Raw genomic sequence first — 24,537 nt, 5'->3', positions numbered from 1 at the left:
GGTCTATTTTATGATTGATAGACTTTGTTTACACGAAAAAAGTTTCCAAATTTACAAATGTTCATCTTGGAAAAATGATAAAATCTGTTCGTGCCGACAACTAATTTCCTTTACCTTGGTTGTAATTTGTTTAGTAATTTGGCAATACGTGAAGTAGCTAATTTATCCTGAACAGTCTTGCTAAACAAATGCTATAAAAGTTTAAACTAACACCACTTGATCAGAGTTTATGTTTTAAATCTGATTTTTAAATAAGATTTTTTGTTGACGGGTAATAATTTAGAGTTTGTCGGAAACTCGCATGGCTCGCAGATTTCTGCGGCCTCTTTGATGTTAAACAATAAGTTGCGCGTTCATCTCTTATACATCCATGTTTTGATGTATGTTTTATAAACGGCAGTTGATTTCTTGCTTTTGCTTTTTGTGTTTTCTTAAAAAAAACAAAAAACAATCAAATGAAAAACATGACAAAAATTTGCTGGAGCCTGGTTTAAGTGATTGTTAATAAACATTTTTCAGCTCCCTTAATCATCGTAATCTTCTGTCTTTGTCTAATCATGAGATAAAGTTCTCAAGCAGATTAAGATGTGGCTGTTAGCAAGACCACACATAAGATCAATGCTTTAAACTTAGAATCAGAAATTGACGCTTTTTAACGTGTGACAAGAGGTGCCATCTTGTTTAAAATGGAGGGGAGCCTGACTCTGTTTAGAAAGTCATACCAATTTCTGTGAAAATGTAAAATACTTTAATGCAAAACAAGTGAACGGTTAAATATCTGATTGGTCATCTGGTGGCTATTCTGCTTACTGTAACTCATACTTAAATGTTGATGTAACCCATGCTGTTTCTGTGTGCTTAAAGTATGGGTTTGTAAACAAATTGACTCGCTTAACTTTGTGCGAACTTCGCAATAAATGATTAACTGAGTTGAAGATAAAAAATATTATTTTTATCTTGAAACTTCTTGTACGCCTTTGGATTTGGTTCTTAAAACACTAAATTTTATTTATCTAACATAAAATCTAATATAAGAAACTTTAGAAAAAACATTTACAAGTTCTGTTAATCTTGTTCTGAGAGCGAATCTCTCTTTAAAAATGAGAAAAAATGAGCGATAACGAGGCTATTGCAACTGCAATTTTAACACAATTTTAACATTGGTGTTAACTCTGAATAAAGAAAATTGTAATTGAAAACAAATCTTGTGTTAAGAATATACATTTTTATTGGTCGATTAAAAGAAAAATTTCTTGCACCTCCAAGTATGAAAAATCCACACGTAATTAGATCTTTTTAGAACGAATAGGAAACAATTCACTTTTGTCACATTTGACAGTCTTTATAAGAAATATTTTTACATAGAACGATGCAATTTTTCACAACGGTGGTGGAGCATACACTTTCACATGCTTTCTTAGTTTTCAGTTGGCACTCCGAACCAAACCCAACGCGATTCAACGGTTTTTTTTCTCCAATTGTTGCAAGCTCCACAATATTTATAGCCATAAGAAAAAAAATTAAGACGTACAGTTTTATAAACATTTTCATATCTTTTTTCTTCTCAAAAATAATTTTTTAGTAGCAAATATTAACTATTTGGTTTATGTTAAACTAAGATGGTCACAGTTTTTTTTTTTTTTTTGAATGACCGATCGAAAATAAAATAATATCCAACCAATGTTTGTAAACGTCACAATTCAAACTTTTTAATTTCTCCTAGAAACAATAGTTTACGAAAGGATTTAAAATGAATTTTGACATTCCACTAAAAGTTATTTTGATACGAAAATATAGTAGAAGGTCAACATGCTTTAAAACTAAAGACATACAAACTGAGGGTCTGCGTATCGTTTCATTTCTGTATCGTTATCATTCCGATAGAGGAAAAAAAGTGTCATCAGATTGACAAGAGTTCCGGTATATACTGAGATTTAAACTAACTACAATACCGAACAAACTTTTTTTTACCGATTTTCAGTCGTAATTATTCCGATGACACTTTTTTTTCCGCTATCATATCGCCATAACAACAGTACGGAAATGAAACGATACGCAGACCCTTAATACAAACGTACAAATCGCTTTAAAACAAGGCTGACGTTTTACATAAAAGGCTCCGTACGAAGAGTGTTGCCAATATTTTTATCCTAGAAAAATTATTTTAAATGCATTAATATATATTATTTAGCGTTTACGTAAAAGTATAAACAATTCTAATCTTTCTGAAAATTGAAAAAAAGAAGCCGACCCACAAGTAAAAAAAATAACATTTTAACAAAATACAAAGAAAGCCACAAACCATTTTAGAAAAACGTCTCAAAATTTCTTGTAAAGTTTTTAGTAGCGTTGATGCGTCCCACAAAATTGACTGGTAGCCATTGTCACAAAAGATTTACTCAAGGGCAAAACACGTCAATTTTTGCCTCTGAGTTAACAAGTTTTTATTTCATATATCTGAAATTAGAAACCACTCGTAGTTTTGCACTTTTTTTCTTTTTGTTTGATGTAAGAGTTACAAGAGTCTCGTCAAAAAACAATTTTCCTTACAAAAAAAAAACACAGTTTACAATTAAAAAACTTTCTTAAAATTAATTTCAATTGATGTCTTGGTTTTTTTCATCACGATCCGGTTCTTCTATTAAAAAGATAGAAAGACAACTCAAACGTTTCTCTGGGGTTCTATTTGAGAAGTAAAGTTTTATAATTTTTATCTTGGAAACAGCGTTGCCAATTATAGAATTTCAAATTTTGGAAATTTAGCATATATTCTACATATCAGCATTTTGTGATATTACAGCATTATTTTCGAATTTTCAAAATATGTAATAAATAAAGAAAAATTATAATTACCAAAAAGAAATAGGATTTTTAAGAAAAAAGATATTTTCAAAAAAATGGTATCAAGTTATTTTCGCGAATTACTACAGTAAAATGATTTTTATGGCTGATCAAGTTTGTTCCTTCAACGGCAGAATAAATAAACATGAAAGGAGAAAAAAATATTTTTGATTTGTTAAAATAAAACAAGCTTTTCCTGTTTTTGACGTATTTATTTGACGTAATCTCTGTTTGTAAAGAGGAATTAAATGAATTCATGCAAAAATTGAAAATATAACTTCATTGAGGTAGACTTTATTTTCTTCTGTGATTAAAGACAGATTTTTCTCACACTTGACTATTCTATCAAATTAAATTTAAAACACTTCAAGTGTGCATGGCGTTTCTTAGCATTTAGCGTGGCAATTTTGGCATTTTACCAGGAAAAATATTAATAACGAAAATGCGGCTTCATTGTGAAAAATAAAAAAGTAGCGCTTTCATCTGGATGGCGACTATTATATTCAGATTTCTGCCATTTCTCTGGCCGCTATGGATTTTTGTTTGATTTCCTTAAATTAAAAAAATTGAAACAATTAAAAAGTTGAAAAATGGTTCAATAGTTAAATTTTGGAAAAGTCTTCGTTTTTTTCTCCTTTGATTAAGAAGTTAAAGGGAGTTATTGGTCATTTTTCATTTAGTGGACGTCAACATTTTTCATTTTGTTGACATCGCGTTTTACATTACATAATCAAGAGAAATTATCATTAGCATTGTTTATTCATTCATTTGTTATGAAGAAATAATCTAAAAACAAAATTTAAAAAAAAATCATACAGGGTTAGTCAATTCCCTGAGAAGCAGTTAAAGTAATTGCGGTTGTTGTTATTCGTGAATATTAAGCGCTTGAAAGTTTTTTAGCACAAAGGAAGAAGAAAACAACTGCATTATGTTTTTTTGATAAAGGACATTTCACTTTAATATTTTTTTCAGCGCTGACTATTTCATCAAGGAAATCAACAGAACCAACAAGTTTACCTAAGCGCCACATTCTGTAAAAACTGCTTTAGTTTTTTTCGTGTAGTTTTATTTTTTGTTACCTTTCCCCATTTGAAGCCTTCCTCTAATATAATTGTTGCTGGATTTTTTAGAATATAGATAATGATTACATTTCTTTCTTTTATCAATTCGTTACAATGCAGAATCTTGATTCTGTTTACAGCTTGCGTCTTTTTTTCTATCGTAATTCACTTTTGGATTGTTTAAAAGCAATAACTCAATACATTTTAGTTAATTAAAGTCAATACTCAAATGAAGTTCTTAAAGTTTACAAAAGATATTTTCCCTGGAGAGAACAATTTAGATGTTTAACTGATAAACTTGTGAGCATTCTATTTTGTCATTTTCTTTACGTAAAAGTTTTTAACTATATTTATAATACTCTCTTGTTGACAGAGATAAATTAACACGACTGGAAATTATTATCACAAATCATTTTAATATGTGCCCTGATAAAGACCTTCTAAAACTTTGCAATAATTATCGGCGTTTTGTCCTCTAAAATTTAAACTTTATTCGTTATTGTTAGTAACGAACAATAACGAATTAAGTTCGATTTTTTATATCAGTCTAAAACGAAATTAAATTCTTTTAAACAGTGTGTTTAAACAGTGCGTTTCAAACAGTAAAAGTTTATAGTGTGACAGATTTATATTCATAGATTTATCATTTCTTAAAAATAAGTTAACGGATTTAATTGAATATCAATTCTGCGCAATATTTGAAGGCTCGAAACAAAATAACACAATCAATGTGAATCACACATTTGAATTATATTTAATTTTCTAATTATAAATTTTTTTTTTTACAGAATGTACAGGTTTCAGTAGCCTGTTTGAGTAGAAGTATCACCATGATACTTCTATTAAACAGGCTACAGAAATCTGTACATTCTGTAAAACTGTATATCGTCCAGGAAATATTTAAGCAATTTTAAGAAACCTAACTTTAAATTATTATTGGAATTCGTAAATTTATACCTTCATTCTGATATTTTGTTTGATAGGAGTATAAAATGACGTTTGCGGATTTTCATTGTTGTTATTACTGTTTTTTCTTTTAGTTTACAAAAAATCATCGCTTTAACTTTCTTTTCTTTCTTTCGGATCTTCTATATTAGTAACCAGGATTTAAAAATTGTTGCTTTTTAAAGAATAACTAAAAATTATTCGAACTTTGTCATAATCTGTTACAAAAAATACGTTTTTATATAAATGCCTCATTGAAATTAATAACAATCCGGATGAAAATGAAAACCGAATAAACAAGTGAGATTGTTTTTATAATGTTGTATTTAGCAATTCGTGAAATAAACTTCTAATTTTGCGAAATGGTCAGTAAATAAATAAATAAATAAATAAATATATAAATAAATAAATAAATAAATAAATTAATAAATAAATAAATAAATAAATAAATGAATAAGTAAATAAATAAATAAATAAATAAGAAAATAAATAAATAAACAAAGAAATAACCAACAAAGAAACAAATCTAATCATTTGTTTATCACGTGGCCTTCGAACAAGCTTATTTTTTTTAAAAAAAAGTTAGATTAAAAATGTTGTGAATTTTGAAAGAGACTTATTGGAGGAGTTCAAACCATCTTCTAATTTTATTTGTAAAAATATAAGCATGTAACCTTAAAGACTATGAAAAAAACTAAGTATTTAACCTTACCTAAACCTTACTGCCCACTTACATGCCTACCTAATTATCTAACTATCTATTTATATGTCCAAGTATACGTGTGTGCTTGTGTTCAGATTATACTATTCTTTATGTCGTTCATTTAGTTAGGAAATAATCTTTCGAGTATCAAAAGAAATGAAATGAAGATTTCAAATCCAACTTTGTAGCTAAAAAAGTATTAAGCAATCATTTGTTTTAGTTCCAAAACAGTATTTAGCAATTTTGATTTAGAGTTTGTTAAAAAAAAAAAGGTAACATAAAGTACTACCAAAAATAAATCTGAAAATTCACTTTTTTTTTTTTAAATATATTTTTATATCAAATAAAAATCATAGTAAAAAGTTGCTTGAATTTCAAATCAAATTTGAAAGACAGTTTTTTTTAGCTCACTATCTCTTTTTATACACTCAGAAATTAGCATTCTATTATATTATATTTGGTAGCTTCAAACTAACTTGATTTTCTATGAGAAGTTGTTAAATGAGTCATTAAAAGCACAATTTTTGTAAGCTTAATTTCTGTCTCAAGTTAAAACATGTTTTATAGGCATAAAATTTTCAAAAAAAGTTAAAATATTTTATATGCATAAAATCTAGTTGTACAAGTTTTAAAATTGTTTTTAACAATTAAAAAATCTACTAAACCAGGTTTTAATAATAATTGTTATCTACTCTATACCATTAGGTTATCTTTTAAATCTTTCTAGTGATATATATATATATATATATATATATATATATATATATATATATATATATATATATATATATATATATATATATATATATATATATATATATATATGTATGTATGTATAAATATATACAGATATATACTTTTCTTTATAGAAGCAAAATGAAGCAAACAAGCTGGAACGTAAGACTTTGGTTTTTGTTTTAAGTTATTTATTGTAGATGATTGTATGCTAATAGATTTTGTTATAAGTTAAATGGTACAAGTACATTTGAGTACTTGTTCCACTGGAGCCTAAAATGTTTCTTCTATGTAGTTATGTTTGCAGTTAAATTCAGGGAATTGCTTAGCAACAACTGTCTATTAATCAGTTTTATACTGTTACATGTGCATTTTTGGTTGTATACTTGTGTTGGTTTGCAACTTGATAAAATTACATTATTTTGTTGCATATACTAAATATTTCTGTCCCTAGCCTCACTTATTCAATAGGATGTATCAAACAAAATAAGTTATTTAAAGGAAATATATTTTAAAAAAGTTTAAATGTTTCTCTAGAAAGGCTTTTTTACTATCAGTTTAGGAATTTTACCTCATCTATTTTAAGCTCCTTAAAGACATGATTTGTGTCTTGTAGTGATTTTTTTAAATGCATCTTTCATTAGGTTGTATGAGAGGTTACTTCTGGGTTGATAGGAGTTTTCTTAAATTTGAGGCTTTATTTTCAACTCCTTTTAACTGTACGTTTTCATTTAAAGTTTCTCTTCAGTCTGACTGTAGAACAAACTTTGTAGAAGTGATTCAGGGTGGGCATTCTATAACCTTTAAGAAAGATCAATTTAATGTACCACAGTAGGTAGCAGTAAGCATATGTAATAATGTACCTGTAACCATGGCCACCGAGAGGGGGGGTTGGTTGGGGAAGATTCCCGGGGCCTCGTGTAGGTGCAAATAATTTTTTAAAGTAATTTTTAAAAGATTTAAATAGTTTTGACTTTTAAAAGATTTAATTAACTTTTATTTTTAATTTTCAATGAACAGAGCACACTTCTTTTGGTCCTGGGTATATAATTATTCATAATGAGGGCCACTTAAGAAAAGCCCAAAATTTCTCTTGGCTGCTATGCCTGTAACCTAGTAATACATAGTAAGTACACTGTACACTGTACATACATTCATTCAATTGTTATTTAAAACAAAAAGGTTGCAATTAGCAATGTGACAAATTCTCCATATATTTTAAAACAATTTTTAAGAATAGCTCACAAATTTCTCTGCTCATCATAACTTCTCAGAAGAAACTTAAATTGCCACTAAACTTGACACAACCTATTACTTATGGTTATGTGCAACTAGTTATTTTTAGAAAAAAAGGATAGAAAATATTTAAAAATAAATCTTGTTATCACATATATTGTAAAGATGTTAAATTAGTGATTTATTTTGGTTTATTTATTTAATTGGTGGCTTGATGCAACATCTGATTTGTGATTATTATTCCATTTTTTAATATACAAAGTAACATTTTTCATTTATTTAGAACGATTTTTGTCCACTATTCCTGAATATCGATTGTATGATAACTATATGGTTACTCAGTTCTTTCATTTTGGTGGTGTTACAGACTTGCGTTCTTGTATAACATTGTGTGGTTGTAAAAATTATCCAAATGCCGGGTATAAAAGTGAAATGAGTTTATGCTACTGTGGTGCAGATTCTGGTGAAACATGCATTGATGACAATTGTATTAATGTTAGTATACTAAATTTTAAAAACTCTTTCATTTAAAAAAGTTTTGTTTAAAGATTAAATTAAGTAAAGTATATGATAAGCATCAGCCAATACTTGGCTGAAATATGAAAGAGGCAAACCAGTGCAGTTATTAAAAAATGGGATAGATCTTTTTAATGATAACTTAAGATATTAAACATCTACCATCAGCTTTCTTGTAAAACTTACATCTAGTTTATAAAAACTTTAAAAACTTTAGCAAACATAGTAGTTCTTTATTTTGAAGCTATTAATATATTCTGGTTAATTCTTAGAAGATTTGCAGTATGTGTAAATTTAAATTCTTCAAAAACTGCATGCAAAGTTAACTTCTCACAAAAACAGGACTGCAAATGCAGATAGCTTTTCAAACTAAGTATTTAATTGGAACTTTATCTTGAATAATAACCATGTAGTTTATATAGATACATTCACAATTTGCAGGATAATTTTCATTTTAAAATACATGCTTTCATATCAACTTTTTTTTATAGGTGAATCTCAGTCGCAAATTTTTTCTTATTTTAAAAGAAAATGTTGTTTTCTTATTTTAAAAGAAAATGAAAAATTCTAAATATTCAAATTTATAAATGTATATAATTTATACTTTAAAGCTCTTTTTTAAAAAATTAGAAAAAGAAATTTGTTTAACCTTATCAACACACAAGAAAATCATTGAGGTACTTTCCATTGGGATATCTTAAATATCTTATACACATGTGTGCGCACGCACGCACACATGCACGCATTTACAGCTGTATTTTAAAATGTCATATTTAAGATATTGCTTTTTAAATACAATTGTAAATGTAAGTGCTCTATTTACAAATAGAGTTTATGCTTACAGAAAAATGTGAGTTCAGGAAATCTTTATTTTTAAGACTTTCAAAGAATTTAAACCAAAACTTTAAAACATTAAAGCTGTGATTAAACCAGTAAATCTGTTAAATACATTGCTAAGATTTCTTAAAAATATTAAATACAGGATGCTTATAAACTAATTGATGAGTATTGTGATATTCATGTACTCAGATTGTATAATGCTCTGAACAAGTTTACAGGTGCTTCTAGTTGTTCTTCTTGCTTTATACATTTATACTATAAAACAAGAGAAATCAATTGTAGGTTACATCGGTTGATAAATGGTTACAATGGTAGATAAATGGTTACATTGATTCATAAATGGTTACATTGGTTCATAAATGGTTACATTGGTTCATAAATGGTTACATTGGTTTATAAATGGTAACATCAGTTGATAAATGATTGCATCGGTTGACAAATGGTAACATCATTTGGTTTTGCTTTAGGTTTCTATATGATATGTTTTGTTGATGTTGACTTATTTTAACTCAGTTAAATAATTCTTCTACAAAGTAAATATCAGCAATTTAAAATTTCTTGTGCTAAAACCATGAGATTCAAATCTTATAAAAATTGAGATTTAAAAATACTTAACATAAATTAGCTACACTTATTTCTATCTTATACAGATAGAAAAAGCCTAAAAAATTGCATTACTTAACTAAATGTTACAGTAATGTTACTAAATGTCAGCCATAAAACTGTGGTATTCACCTTACCAGTGGCTCTACAATTGTTACTAAATTTAACACTATAAAAGTTCTCCATGCTAGAGTGTGGAAAAAAAAAAGTATTTTTAAAAAATTTAGAACTTTTTACTAAAAATATATTCCCATTTTTTGGTGATATATTTTACTTGAAGTTAATTTCTTTGTTTATTATTTTTTTTTTTTTGTGCAAGTTTAGGTTTATGACTCTTCTGGAATAAGCAGTTCATTTGAAAAATTACCACCTTCTAAAGTTAATGTAACCAGTCTATTTCTTATTGAAGCATTGCCGATGTACTTAGACTTTTTTGGAGTTAACATAAACAAAAGAGTAAGCATATCTACTCAGAATATCTCTCCAGTTATCCTTGCTATGCCTGGAAATTACTCAGTTTCTTTTGAGCCCAATGGTTTGTAGTGTCAAATATGACTAAAAATTTTTTTATTTGAGTTTTTAAAAGTGCAAAAATCTGTGTCAAATAAAAAGTAATTTTGAAGTTTTCACTTCAGATTTTGTATAAAATTTTTTTGTTTACTTTTCAAATTAGCTCTTTGGAGTTGTGCAAGTTTAGTGCAAATAGTTAGTGCTGAGGTTGCCGTTATTACAAGTGTTTACAATGGAAAACAATGGTTATTGAGCTCAGAAGAATACTTCAGTATTCTTCTTGATCTTGCTGGCCCTAATCAATTTGTCAAGTTGAACTTTAAACTCTATTATAATAAAATGCTGAATACATTTAGTGATATTGTATTCTACAACCCATCAGGTTAAAATTACTTTGTTACTTTTTTAACAATTTTTGTTTTGTTTTTTGTTTTTATCATGCCATATGTATTTTTAATAAATTTCACTGAATTTTTTGTTAAATTCACAGAGTTAATTTATCTTATTAGATCAGATTATTGAATTAATTTTACTTAAACAGTTCTTTTTCATTGGAAATGACAGTTTTAGTAGTTAGCTGAGTTAAAAAAGTTAAAGAAGTTATAATCCACTATTTTTATAAGTCATCCTGCACTTTGGGTTTTAAATAATTTATTGTGCTTTTTCATACTCATAAGGACACATGTCTGGCCGTTTGTAGGTTTCTATTGTTTTTCTTGGAAATTTTTTAGAACTTGATCTACCAATAAGTACATTAGATTTGTAAACAAAGATTAAATTCCTGCATGCCCAATGTGAGAGCTTCAGTGTATTCAAAATCCCTAAAGAGATTTTGTTAAACTCTTTTGATGAGTTAAAAATTATCAAGCTTTCAGAAACCCAACTAGGAAAACAAGTTATTAAAAGAGCAAATAGAACAGACAAACTAGAAAAAAATAAAAAATTTTAGCATGCTCGTTTTGAATGGCTTGTATAGTCACAAATGTCAACTTTTAGCCAAAAATACATTTAGTAATATCTGTTGCTAGAAAAATAGGTATTGTTTAAAAGCTGCATCTTTAAGTCACTCACCAGGTCTAGATGATACTTTAGTGATTCTCTTTCAAAGGGAATTGACTGTTTTTTTTTATTTAATTTTGTATAAGTTTCCTTTGCAAATGAGAATGAAAAAGTCTAGAAAAATAACTTTTTGATTTTTGCTAAATTTATCATGAGGTTTATCTACATCAAACGGAGTTGTCATTTTTCTTCATTTTGTATTTTACCAGCCACTAAAATTCTTAGTGTTTCTTGACTAAATCTGCTTTACCTACTTTTTGAATAAAAACACTTTCAATAAAAAGTATTTTATATATTAATTGGTTTTAATCATAATTTTTCTTTATCATAATAGTGAAAGGTTAAATCTTTATGCTATTTAACTAAGCTGAATAAATGCTCATTTTCAACATATTTAATACTCTTTTTAGCAAAAAATATGACATTTTTTAACAGACCAATGCTGTATGTTAGTTATAAAATGGAATGCTAAGCTTTCAAGTGAATGCTTCAGACCTTTCAATTTAAAAAGAAGAACATCAATATCATCAAAAAAAAAAAATTATCTGTTTCCTTTGTTTGTGTGTTAAATTACTTTTGGTGCAATTTGTGACACATTAATGACTAGAGATTATAGATAGTTATGATAAAATAATGCTCTTTACTACAAACCAACTACTCTAGAGTATCAAATCAATCAGCAGATCATCATCATCCAATTACATTAATTTGTTATTATCATATTTTTTGTTTGTAGTTTGGCCACAATAAATAAACAAAATCCAACATAAAAAAGTTCAACTGCCATTATTTAAAAAAAAAGAAGTTAGAAGAAATCGTTAAACTGGCCTGACTGTATGTTATTATGACTATTCTTTAATTAGAGTTTGAACCTTCTCAAGTAGGCCATCATATTAGTCTCAAACAGATTATTGTAAAAATCATTCAGTAAACTAATTTGTTTAAACTTCAAATAAAAACTTACTGTAATACAAATTGAAAACAAGTTTGTTTAAATAAATTTACATGTTTAAAGTTAACCTAACTCTGAACCTTGAAGCTTTCTCAACCTGAGCCTGCTTGAGCTAAGTGCTACTTAGTTGAATTTCTTAGGAGTGAAAAAGGTCTGTAGAGACAAATTTAGTAGACCTAGGTCAAAATGTAAGTATGCGTAGAGTTTAGGGTTAGGGTTAGGGTTTTGTACCTTATCTTAAGAAAAATAAATGTTTAATAAAAGAGAATTTTTTTTATAGAAACTTGCTGAAATCTGTAAATAAAATTTATGTTTTCTGAAATTTTAATGTATTATATTAAAGGCAACTTTGCTTTTTAATTTTTTGCTTTTCATAATTTTTTTTAGATGTTTCCTTTTTTTGAATTGTTTTTAGCCTCTACTTTCCTGGAAATTGGTGGAAATCAAGAAACAAATCGATATCAACAATATTTGTTGACATTTTTTGAAGGAAAACCCACTAGTGTCATAGTTAATCTAAATCACATGATATCTTCTGTGGGTTACATCACAGCATTCAGTGCTTTTATCACAAAATTAGGATCAATCTGCTTTTTGGTAAAAAGAAAAAAAAACTTTTTTTGCTTTCTTTTCATGTTTGTTTCTTTAATTAAGACTCAGTTATCTATAAAAAGAAAGTAACGTGCTAAAAATAGTAACAATAACAACAAGAGCATAAAAATAGCAACAATAACAACAATAAAATAATACTTGTTTGTGTTATAAATAGTTATTGCTTTGTTGTTGATGTTGCTGTTGTTGTTATTAGTCTTTTTAGCTCTTTTCTTATTATGTACCTCAATCTTTTTCCTCACTCATTTTGATGGTATTTTAATTTTTTTATCACATTTTTATCACATTTTGATTTTTATTTACTTTAGATTTTAGAGCCCTTTTGCGAAACAGATAAAAAAATGTGCTTTGCCTCACGAAAATGCGTTCAAACAAATGATCCATGTCCAAAGGATTCATATTCGTTCTTCCCTTCCAATGGTTATGATAAATTTTATGCTGATTCGTCACAGTTTGGTTCTTCAAGTTCAACTCAAGCACAAAACATTAACACTCGAACAGCTCCAGAGATTGGTTTTAAAGTTGTTTACATGCTTAGTGTAAATGCAACATTATTAGGTGAAAAATATTTAACAGAAGTGAAAAATTTTTTTTGAAAAATTTGTTACTAAAACTGTTCAGAATTTTAACAGCTTGAATTTAGTCTAAAATAATAAAAACTCTGTTTTCATTATGCTTTTTATACAACTGTTCATCAATGTTAATTTATGCTAAATTGTTATTATTTATTGCATATTTGTTAAGTTTCTGACAATACATATTTCTATAACTTTTCATCAGCTGTTTTCTTTAGGTCACAACAATTTTATTGTACCAACAAGTGAAAAGTTTAAAGCATCACCTGGTCAGTTCTTAGCTTGGATGCCAGATTATACATACAACAATCCTGGAGATGTTGCCTATAATACAGCAGATGTTAGTAAACAGTTTCAAGCTATAAACTACATAGAAATTTATGATATTTTTAAAGGTTCAGTTTTTGTGTTAAGCACCAGCGATTTTGAGATATGTAATACAGAACATATGGTTAGTTTGTATATTGAGGTTCCATCTACTTACTCAATTGAAGTACCAGGTAGGTCTTGCCTACAGATTTTATTTTGGACTTTTTCTGCAACATTTATTTGGTCTAAGTATTATAAGCTGAAATTTGTTTATAGTGGACTTTTACTGCAGTATTTTTAGTACTTTAGTATTATACATTAAAATTTGTTTTTGTTTATTCAACTTTTTTATCATTTCAATAAATCATTAAAGTCTGGGTTAAAGTTGAAAAAAAACTTTTTATTTATTGTAATTATCATTTTCTAGACAGGTCGATGATTATCACTTATCTTCTATTTTTTAATTTGTTATTACTTTGTTATTTAAGTTTAATTAGTACATTTTTGAACTTTTACTTTTTGCTAAAGTAAACTTTTCTGATGGCACTGAAATAACAACAAAAGTTTTTGTAACGGATTTATTTGGCATTGAAACGGTGCTTCACAACAACTCAACAACAATAGTTTCTGTGATAGAAAACTTAAAAGTAAAAACAAATGCTGATTATTACAATGTTGGATCAGTAGTTACCTTTAATGTGACAGCCACTTCTGGATTGGCTAAAGCAAAGTACCTTGTTGCAGATTAATATTTTAAGACTATTTTTTATTTCTTTTTTAACTAATAAGTAATTATTGGTGCTGTTTATATTATTGTTTCTGTTTAATCACAAAAGAAAAAAAAATTTTATCAATTGTGGCAGCATTCAATCATTTTTTTATTAGGTTTGGAGTGTTTTGGGATGAAAATATTGTCGAAGAAGTAATTTCATTCAATGAAGTCTTTGATGATGCTATTTTTAATCATACATTTGGAACACCTGGAACCTATCAGGTTTTTGTCAAAGCATTTACTGAACTGTCCAATCAAACTGTAAATCATGTATTAGAGGTTGTGTGCAAACTTTCTCTTCCTGTTTTTTTCTTAGTTACTGATCAGATTAATAAGGCAACTGAGTCTATTAAGCCCGTTGAAACTATTGAAAGTGATCTATTCATTTATGTATCTCTTTCTGGTTGTGGTCTTGTTTATATTAGTTATTGGTTAGAAAGTGACCATTATAAAGTTTTTGAAAATTTTTCAATGCTTCTGAATGATAGCTCAATTTTTATGATTCAGTCAAGTAGATTTAAATCTATGGCACAAGTCATAAATACTACTATCTGTGTGACAAATAAAATTGACACAATGTGTCTAAGTAGCAAAGGGTATTCTGAAGAAACTATAAATAACTTAAGCATTGTTACCTCCACAATGGAAACAAATGTTTCTGGGCTTCTCTACATTTCTAATGAAACAGTTGGAACCAATAAAACTTACTGTGTTGATTGGGGAGATAAAACTTCAATGTGTAGCAGTTGGGCATATGATGTAAAGTCTCTAAACCATACCTACCTATACCCTGGAAACTATTGTGTATTTTTCATTGCCTTTAATAAAGTTTGTAGCAAGAATATTACCTTTCAAATAGAGGTTCAAGATAGAATCCTTGGATGTACTATTTCTACATCACCAACCAATTTTACAACTCAAACAAAAGTTTTTTTTTCTATTCAAAGTGGTACTGGTATGTTGTTATCTTTAAAATGGAATGATAGCTTAATTAATATTGTTGATGACTTTGATATTGTTTCAAATTTAAACTTGAGTAAAATTCAGCATAATTTTATTGGTTTTAAAGCATTTGGTTCTCTAGCCTATAGTATTAAAAATGACTACAAAATTTGTTTGGCAGTAGAAAATGATATCAGTTCATGTTCATGTTGTGATGTGGCCATTGTTGAAGATCCAATTTTAGACTTAACTATATCTATTATTCAAAATGTGTCAGGTTCTATAAAAAAAGACTATATTGAAGAAAATGAGACTCTTACGTTTGTAACTACGGACAAGTTAGGAGCAAACAGAATTAGTTATGATGTTAATTTCGGAAATGGAGTTTATTTTTCTACTAATAAATCAAATGTTTCAACATCTTACTATCCATGGTTTATGTGTTACAATTACTCTGTGACTGCCACTAATCCTGTATCTGCGGCATCTTTTATGAAAGAAGTATGTGTTCAAAGGCCACTTTATAAAATCAACTCACTTGGATTTTTGCATGAACCTGAGAATTCAACAGAAGAAATGTTGATCAAGTTTAAATTTACGGGGGGGAATTATATTGACTGCAATTTCTATTTTGATGATGGAGCCAGTTTTTCAGTATCTACTACAGATTTCTTAGGCCCTGTAAATTTTATCAACACCTCGCATAGATTTACAGCTGGAAATCATATTGTAAGTTTATCATGTGTTAATCGATTATTTGAATTCTTAGAAAATACAACAGTCTTATCACAGGATCCTGTTAGCATTCCAACTCTAGAGTTTAGTACAATTTGTCATAATGGAAGTAGTAAAGCATCTGGGAATTTTAAAAATGTATTCAGTGCAGCATGTAATCTGTTAGTAACTATTTATGATCAAAAAGGTTCTGATGTTAATGAAACTGCTGATGTAAAAGTAAATGGAGTGTATAAGCGTACATTTTCCTGCATAAACAGTTGTGTTGAGCTTCCCAAAAGCTTATGGGTTGGCGCAAATGTTTACACTGTGGATATCTGTATTAATACTTTAAACAAAGTGAGTAAAGATCTCACATGTAAACAAGTTGTTTTAATTGAACCAGTTGTTAATGTTAAAGCAACCATCCTATCTGAAAAGCTTGCTGTAAATGCACCTATATATATTAAAATAGAGTTTCTAGAAATTGTTCCAGGTCACCCATGTATAGAAATTGACTATAATGACACAAACCAAGTTATCTATGGTGGCTCTACATGTAACAAGAATATCCAGGGGGACCTAAACTTGTTAACTCCTGTAATGCACAAATATAAAAGTAGCGGAAGGTATTTTGTAGAAATAACAGGCTTTAATGAAGTTTCAGAAGTTACGGTAAATATTACCCTTGATGTAATAGAATTAGCTTGCTCACCCCCAATAATAGAACTTCAAAGTCCTGTCTCTGAAAGTGAGGCTTCTTTAGAGGAAGATACATGGTTTTTCAAGTGCGAGAATACAACATTCTCTTATAGAATGCAGGAAAATTGCTCTTCTGTTTTTCAATACACAATGGCAAAAAGAATTAAAATTGAAAACAAACTGCAAGAAACGTGGGTTAGCGTTGAAGAAAAGTTAAGCATAAGTAAATCTCTTCATTCTTCATACTTTGTATGGTTTATATAATTTTTTATTTATTTAACCAATCCATTTATCAATAAATAAAGCAAATTTTTAATTATTTATACAAACTTGCATGATTCTTCTAAAACATAAGCCACCTATAAAGCATAAGCCATTCTTAACAACCTATAAAACTAATAACCTTATAAAGTTTAAATTTCTATTTGTTCCATTTGTAACTATTAAAGATTTTTATGTAGATTCTTCAAAGTATATTCTCATTGGAAAAAAGCTTGAGAACTATGGAATTTACCGAATCACTTTCTACGGAGAAATGGTTAATCAGCAAAATGAGCCAGTAGCAAAAACGCTAGCTGTAAAATCAGGATATTTTAAGATTATTCCTTGTCCTTTGAGAATAATTGTTAGTGGTGGCAATGAGAAAACATATAGAAGAGGAGAAGGTTATTTTTTAGAATTACAACATGTCTTTTGATATTAGCTAGAAAAATACTAGATTTTAATAGTTAATATTTAGCAACATTTTTAGGAGGTAAAGGATGATTGCATAACAAAATATTTTGAAGGACGTTTTTAAATTGTTTCCTTTTTTTGCAGAAGTTATCATTGATGCCAGCCAAAGTGGTGACCCTGATAATGAAAGATCTGTTATTATTGCAGAATGGTTCTGTGGTCGTGATGGTCAATTAGATGGACTTAATTTGGATAATTTACCTGAAACAAAATACCCTTCTAATAATCCTGACTTGTATACAGTTCAGATGTTTCCTAGCGAAGGATGCTTCACTACATCATTTGGAAAAGGTGCTAAACTATCTGACAAAGGTTTGTTTATCCAACGACTTCAAGAATTTATTTCTTATAAAGTTTTTTAATTAATTTTTAAAATAGTTACATTAATAAGTCATATCTTTTTCAACTAACTTTCTTTTTTAGCTTAAAACTTTTTCTTAATCTTTTTCATTTTAAATATTTTTATTCTTTTAAATCTTTATATTATTTTATACCTTTTTTATTGCTTAAAATCTTTTTAATATCTTGCAACTTTAGAGTACAATGTAGTTTAAGGTAATAAATTTTTGCTGGATTCTTGATTCTCTTGTTAATTTTCCTAAGTGCAAAAAAAGTTACAATAATAGTATTTGGATTTGGTTTCAAAAACAAAACTTTCAATAAAATTTAAAACATTTGCACTAATTACAATAAAGCACCAGTAGCCTCAATATTTATTTATAGCAGTATTGCAGTTGTTGGATTACACAAAAAACCATTAATGAAGGAAAGTACATAGTTCCTCTGATATTAGGGAGCTGTTTCTGTCATTTATCTCTGTAAATTTGTTTTATTTACAGAGAACATGAAAGACAAAATTTATTTTATAAAAATATGGCTTTTATTTTTATTTTTACAGCTATTAGTGTAAAATGATAAATATATCCATAATTATAAGCATAATTTTATCAACAGGTAGCAATTAAAAAATAACACAACAATACAACAAAACATTCCAAACTCAAAATTCAAATGATAAAAAAAATAACTTAAATATTTTGTTTGTAATCTTCTTTTATTATTATATTATTTGGTTAACTTTATATGTTAATATTACTATATATGCATACTATTTTGTTGCCAGTCTAGTATTATATAATATTATAGCTTGCATATTGTAATTTTTTTATTTAAATTGTTTTTGTATGGTGTGTTTTTAATCAAGAATGAAACAAAGAATAATTTAAGAATAAAATCTAGAATAAAATAAGTATTAAATTAAAAACAAAATTTAGAAGTTTGATAAGAGCAAATAAATAAAAGTGTTTTGTTAAAAAGCACAATTATTTCAACTTATAAATTTAATATAAATTTTTTATTTTTTATTTTTTTATAAATAAAAAACATACTTAAGTTTTTAAAATCTCTTCAACTTTTCTTTTTACAAAACTTTTTCTTTTTACAGGTCACACATCAACAATGCTGATTTTAAAATCCAATTATCTGTGGTATTTTTGTTACCAGTTAGAATTAAGAATTAAAGTCAAGGATGATCCTTTCAAACGTGTTGCTGTTCAAAGTGTTCGATTGTGTTTGTCAGATAAACCAACTCTAAAAGTTGATATGGTGTAAGTAACATTGCTGTACTGGTAAATTGTTTACATATACTAATTGGACAATCTGCTTTTTTTCTTTTGAGCGGTGAATTAGAGGGGTATTTTTTTTTAACTTATGTTTTTTTAAATCTTAACTGTAGATGTCTCCATAATTGCATGAAATTAGTAAATACACGTGCAAAGTTAACACTTACCTCAATAATTGAAAATAGAGGTCCCACTGTAAAATATGAATGGAAGATTTATCAAAGACCCAAAAATGATAAAACTTTGTTGTTTTACAATGTTACTGATGATTTTAAAAACAAAACTACAACTGGTTTACAAATACGCAATCTTGTAGTTGAAAGCGACTCATTTTCTCCTGGTATTCTAATATACTTTTAATGATACTCTATAGTTCTTTTAATTATTTACAATTAATGTTTATTATTGCAGGTTTAAAATTAATCTTCAAGTAGTATAAAATAAAATTGTAATTAAATTATTATTGTTGCAATTCTTACAGTTAACATCATAATGTTACTAACATTGCTAGATATCAGTGATACACAACAAGCACTTTACAGTAGGTACAAAATATGTTTTCTGTTTGCTTATTATTTCTTTTTGTATTTTTAAGACTATGTGTACAACTTTCGTGTTGAAGTAACGTCCTCAACAGAAAAGGATACTGTAGTAAGTGCAGCAGCATTATTTCAGAACATAAATTCACCTCCTAATGTAACCAATTCTTCATGCAGTGTTACGCCAAGGTCTGGAATTGCAGCATATACAGATTTTATTATATCATGTACTGGGATAACAGATGAAAATAATCCCCTTTTCTATAGTTTTGAGTATAAATGTGCAAATACAGAGTGGTTGTTTCTAACGTTGCCCACCTCAAGTAAGTTTTGATTTGATTTTTATGTTTTTATGTAAAAAGAATAAAAAACTATTATGAGCATTTATTATCTTTAGCATCTCCAGCATCATCTGGTAAAGTTAAACTCCCACCTGGTCACCCTAACACAGGAAAATGCAATTTCAGAGTGACAGCCCGAGACAGCTATGGATTAGTATCTGAACCAATTACTGAAAATCTAAATGCTTTTGTTAGTCTTTTTAAACTCATCCTTAATAATTAAGTTTATATTTATCAATTTTAACTGGTTATAACCACCTGGTTTAATTTTTCATATTTTATCTTGTATATTATATAGATACTATATCTTTTAAAATAGTTTTTTTCACCATCTATAATTTCTAATCAATCATCCATTCTTCTCATCAGTTATTTTGCTAAAAAAAATGATTTATATGTCTTGTAGTTTACACCAACATTTCTAATAAAATGTCAGTCTATAGTACGATGCTAAACTTTTACAAGGCATTTAAATAAAGTTAACTTTATTTTCAATATTCTATAAATGGTTGTGTACTAAACAGTCTGTTTACTAAATGTTCTTTTTTTTAAATGCTCTTTCTACTAATGCCCTGTGGATAGTTTTAAAATTCCCCTCAATCTTTTCTTTCAGGTTTCAGTTGAAAGACGTAAGTTCAATTTGTTCCTTAAGAAAATTTTGTGTTTTGAAAACATTGTTTGGTAGTTTGATGTTGGATAGTTGTTTGTAAAAGTAACAAGAAACTTTTATTATTTATTCAGAGGATAATGTTAAAACAATGTGCAACGATCTAAAAGATCAATTTGTATTGAGTTCAAAGTACTTGATGGCTAATTATATTGTTGTTCTTTTTGCAATGAAAGACTTTACTTTACAAAGTGTAGGTTTTAAAATAATTTATTATTACTTTACTTTACAAATAGTTCAAAAAATACTGTTTCAAAATTTTATAATTTTTTTTTTAACATTAATTAGTAATTTTAATAGTACAGCAAGTTAAAAAAAATTCTTTTTAATAGTGCAAAATACTGATAGAGAACAGTCTTACGAAAATAGAAATTGAAACTCCTGAATCAGCACTTCTTGTTCTTCAAAATGTTCAACTTAATGGCAATAAGGTATTGTTAAATTTTGTTAGTAGCACCAAAACATGTGATGATGTGATTTAGTGATGATGCTAATAATAATAGTAATGGTAATGGTGAAATGAAACATTAGTTGGAGGTTGATAAATGTTTTTAATAATAAATAATTTATATTAGAGCATTGCATTGTCTGCAATAGAGAATATTGCTTCAAATTTACATTTACTAACTACCAATGAACTTATAAATATATCCACACTGATATTTAACAAAACATCTTTGCTTGGTGAAGGTGAAGATTTGCAAGTATTTTTTTATTTTTCAATTTATTTTTTTTTCAAAAATAAGATTAAAGTTAGATAATTAATGATAAATGTGTTTAAAGGTTGCACCTATGAGGATGAAATGTGTTTGCATACTTGAGCACATTATCTGTGATAAATTGTTTTTTTTACTCAACAGTCCAGTGCTTTGTTCTTATTTTTAGACAGAAGTCTAATTAGATTTTAAAATGAAGTTGAAAAACTTTTTTCCCACTTAAAGTTCAGTGGTTTAATGTAAAAATTGCTTGTGTGCATACTTTTTATTTAACAGTAAATCTTTTGTATATATGTTTCAGTTCTCTTTTTCACATTTTGAGATTAAATATCATTGTTCTCAAATTGCACTCAAATCCTTGCTATCACATAAAACTCAGTCATGAATCGAGTTTTTTTTATATACTTATCTTTTAATATCTTTTTACTGCTGTTTATTTTTATTTTCTTTTGTGTGTTAAGGCTGCTCAAAATGCAGCTACTGCATTAAAGATAGAAAGTGTGGTTAGTGCTGCTGTAGGAACAACATTGGTGTTTGGTGAACCATCCGTTGTCACAACTACCCCAACAGGTCAAATACAAGTTCAACAAATTGATTCAGGAGTTCAATACATTAATTCTTTTGTATTGCCTGATATAGGAGGAAATGGTGGCGGAGCCATTGTAAGTTAGTTTTATTTTTCTTAAAAGTTATTTCTTGTATTTCTTTTAAAAATAATGACAATGACGGTGATGATGACAATGACAATGATGACAACAATGACAACAATGAAAATGGTATTAAGAATGATTTTTATTATTATTATCATTGTTATTAATCATAGTACATAAAATAATTTGTAATAATACTAATAATACCATTAAAGTTATCCATATTTCATATGGCAAAATGTTCCTAAAGTCAAAACTAAAATACAAAATTTTGTTTTTCACCCAATATTTTGATAAGTCATTAAATATTTTATGTTGTCTCAAGTTTCCTACTCAAAAAAAACTTAATTGAGATTTGTTTTAGAGTACTTTCAGCAAAAATCGTTACATTTTTGATAAAAAAACAGATGTTATAATCCGAGGTCAAGTGAAAGGGTTATCTCTTACAAATACAGATGGTACCCCTAAAGTTGTAAGCAACTTGAGTGTGCCAATTAAAGTCGAGCTAGAGAATGATGAGAACCAATTGCCTGAAAAGAATTTTTCTGCCTATTGCGAGATAATGCGAGATGTACATCAGATTGAAGTCACAGTAAACACTTCCATCATAGTTATTCATGCAAAACCAATCAACAAGAGTTTTGAAGGGTCTTTATTCTTGTTCCTAAATAAAGGTAGTTTGTAATTAAATTTCAGCTGTTTATGTTTTTTCCCATTGCTCTCAAAATAATGTTATTTATCAACAAATTTTAGCCTAATCAAATAATTGGCTAATCATAAAATCAGATTCAAACACAAAAAGAAGGTTCATTAAACATATTAGGATTTTTCTTGTTGATTGCGTTTTTTTTTTAGATTATTATAATCTTAGAGTTTTGTTAGATGACATAAAACTGAGTTTTTTATTTTGAGCCAATAAATCAAAACTAAAATGTAAATGTAAGAAAATGATAAAATAAAGTATAAATAAATAAGAATACATAACTATTCAAACTTAGCAATCAGCTCGATTTTTACATGTCTATGCTGAATTAAATAAGTTTAAGTAAAAAGTTTTTTTTGTGTATTTGAGGAACTGCTCCTTCATTAGTGGACCACATGCTGAATTGCACACTTCCTCATCATGATGAAGAGTCAGAAGAAAAAAAGTGGAGATGTTTCTACAGTGAAAAAGATTTGAACCGTGAAGCAATTGGATTGTAAGAAAACATTTTGATATGATTCTAAAGGTAATAGAGAGGGTTAGAAAGATAATAGAGAGGATTAGAAATTAGAAATGCGTTCAAATAAAAAAGTAGTAGTCAAGTCAAAAAAAAACATTTAACTTTTTACTTTATTTTAACATATTTAAAAAAGGAAAGGTGGTGAGGCCTCGCCTTCCTTAAATTTTGAGCAAACATCCCCTAATGTAGCTTGCAACAAAAAATTTTGCGTGCAATAGGCAGCTCCAGTATCTTTAAAATCTTAATTATTAAAAAGTGCACACAAGTGTTATTTAGGAGGTGCAACCAGGAAGCAAATCTCCTTATTATTAATTTAATTCAAGGTGATATCTTAGTCAGTCCAATGATTTTTGATTGGAGTACATAGTTTAGTTTTTTTGGTTAGAAGGAAAAGTTTTTAAAAGTAGCACACTTTTTGTCAATATTTTTAAAAGTTAATGCATCACTGTTAATGTATTTCAATTTTTATGTAGATGGTGTGTTGGAGTAATCTTCTATACTAATGAGCATCCTTTGGCAACAAAACTTCTACCCTTATCAGCTCAGCCAAGTGAAGATAATTGCACTGCTCCTGTTAAATATTTTTTTCAGGCATACACACGTGTCTGTTTGTTCTGGGACAAAAATATAGGCAGTTGGAGTAGCGAGGGGTGTTATGTAAGAATATATGGAGCTTTGTTGTTATTCTTTAAAATTGATTTAAAATATTTAGACCTCTTAACAGATCTGATAATTTTTAAGAGACTTTTCAACTTAAAATACTTGCATTTGTTTTCACCATAGTGAAAGCAATTTTTTTTTACTAGGCAATTAAGTCTGACACAACGATTGATAAGACTATCTGTAATTGTACACATCTTACTGACTTTGCTGGGGGTGGTTCAATCTCAACCACAGACTCCTTAAATTTAGCCAGTGGCTTCAGAAACTTTGACTTGAACAAGAATCCTACTGTTTTTTCAGTTGTAATTGTGCTGTTTGGCATTTATTTCATTTTGTTATTATGGGCAAGAATGAAAGATAAACATGATATAGAGAAGGTTTAAAAAAATTTTTTTTTTTTTAACTACTTGCTTTAACATTCCAAATTATTTTTATGCTTATTTTGGTTACAAATGTAAATTTTCTACAGAGCAAACTTATCCCTCTCCCTGATAATAATCCCGAAGATCAGTTCTTCTATGAGATTGCAGTGCAAACTGGATTTAAAAGTGGTTCTTCATCAACAGCTGATATTGTTATTGAGTTGACAGGTAGAAAACCTTTGCATTCTCTAGAAATACTGTTTGTAACAACACAATATTATTTGTAACAATATAATATTGTTTGTAAGAACACAATATTATTTGTAACAATACAATATTGTTAACAAATAATAATATTCTTTAATTTCCATTTTAGCATTTTATTTTTGTAT

At 27.8% G+C, this 24,537-nt stretch overlaps 1 protein-coding gene and 1 long non-coding RNA gene across 2 annotated transcripts in view; one reads left to right on the top strand and one right to left on the bottom strand.

Annotated features, from left to right (window-relative positions):
- Window positions 1-1,003: 1,003 nt before the first annotated feature.
- LOC149886447 (uncharacterized) lies at window positions 1,004-2,462 on the bottom strand. The gene is made up of 2 exons (XR_016453944.1): window positions 2,303-2,462; window positions 1,004-2,150 (listed from the first exon to the last, which is right to left on the bottom strand). It is a non-coding gene; the product is annotated as an uncharacterized LOC149886447 (long non-coding RNA).
- Window positions 2,463-3,110: 648 nt separating this feature from the next.
- Window positions 3,111-24,537, top strand: part of LOC145185004 (uncharacterized) — a 41,095-nt gene continuing 19,668 nt past the window's right edge. The window contains exons 1-26 of the mRNA XM_090092348.1: window positions 3,111-3,128; window positions 6,420-6,447; window positions 7,805-8,016; window positions 9,805-10,015; window positions 10,154-10,372; window positions 12,417-12,598; window positions 12,922-13,171; window positions 13,407-13,688; window positions 14,026-14,227; window positions 14,383-16,850; window positions 17,089-17,292; window positions 17,447-17,674; window positions 18,807-18,969; window positions 19,098-19,324; window positions 19,580-19,846; window positions 19,921-20,054; window positions 20,478-20,493; window positions 20,606-20,724; window positions 20,864-20,962; window positions 21,107-21,235; window positions 21,709-21,909; window positions 22,262-22,571; window positions 22,970-23,096; window positions 23,594-23,777; window positions 23,927-24,160; window positions 24,253-24,373. Of these exons, the coding sequence (XP_089948474.1) occupies window positions 7,852-8,016; window positions 9,805-10,015; window positions 10,154-10,372; window positions 12,417-12,598; window positions 12,922-13,171; window positions 13,407-13,688; window positions 14,026-14,227; window positions 14,383-16,850; window positions 17,089-17,292; window positions 17,447-17,674; window positions 18,807-18,969; window positions 19,098-19,324; window positions 19,580-19,846; window positions 19,921-20,054; window positions 20,478-20,493; window positions 20,606-20,724; window positions 20,864-20,962; window positions 21,107-21,235; window positions 21,709-21,909; window positions 22,262-22,571; window positions 22,970-23,096; window positions 23,594-23,777; window positions 23,927-24,160; window positions 24,253-24,373 (6,742 nt within the window). The 5' untranslated portion in view covers window positions 3,111-3,128; window positions 6,420-6,447; window positions 7,805-7,851. The remainder of the gene's footprint in view (window positions 3,129-6,419; window positions 6,448-7,804; window positions 8,017-9,804; window positions 10,016-10,153; window positions 10,373-12,416; window positions 12,599-12,921; window positions 13,172-13,406; window positions 13,689-14,025; window positions 14,228-14,382; window positions 16,851-17,088; window positions 17,293-17,446; window positions 17,675-18,806; window positions 18,970-19,097; window positions 19,325-19,579; window positions 19,847-19,920; window positions 20,055-20,477; window positions 20,494-20,605; window positions 20,725-20,863; window positions 20,963-21,106; window positions 21,236-21,708; window positions 21,910-22,261; window positions 22,572-22,969; window positions 23,097-23,593; window positions 23,778-23,926; window positions 24,161-24,252; window positions 24,374-24,537) is intronic.

This window comes from Hydra viridissima, unplaced genomic scaffold, assembly GCF_058129835.1.
Source record: "Hydra viridissima isolate aposymbiotic clone 2 unplaced genomic scaffold, HvirCarnegie_v1 scaffold_7, whole genome shotgun sequence".
Lineage (NCBI taxonomy): Eukaryota > Metazoa > Cnidaria > Hydrozoa > Anthoathecata > Hydridae > Hydra > Hydra viridissima.
Note: the sequence above shows the minus strand (reverse complement) of the source record. Positions and strands in the feature narration are given on the sequence as shown.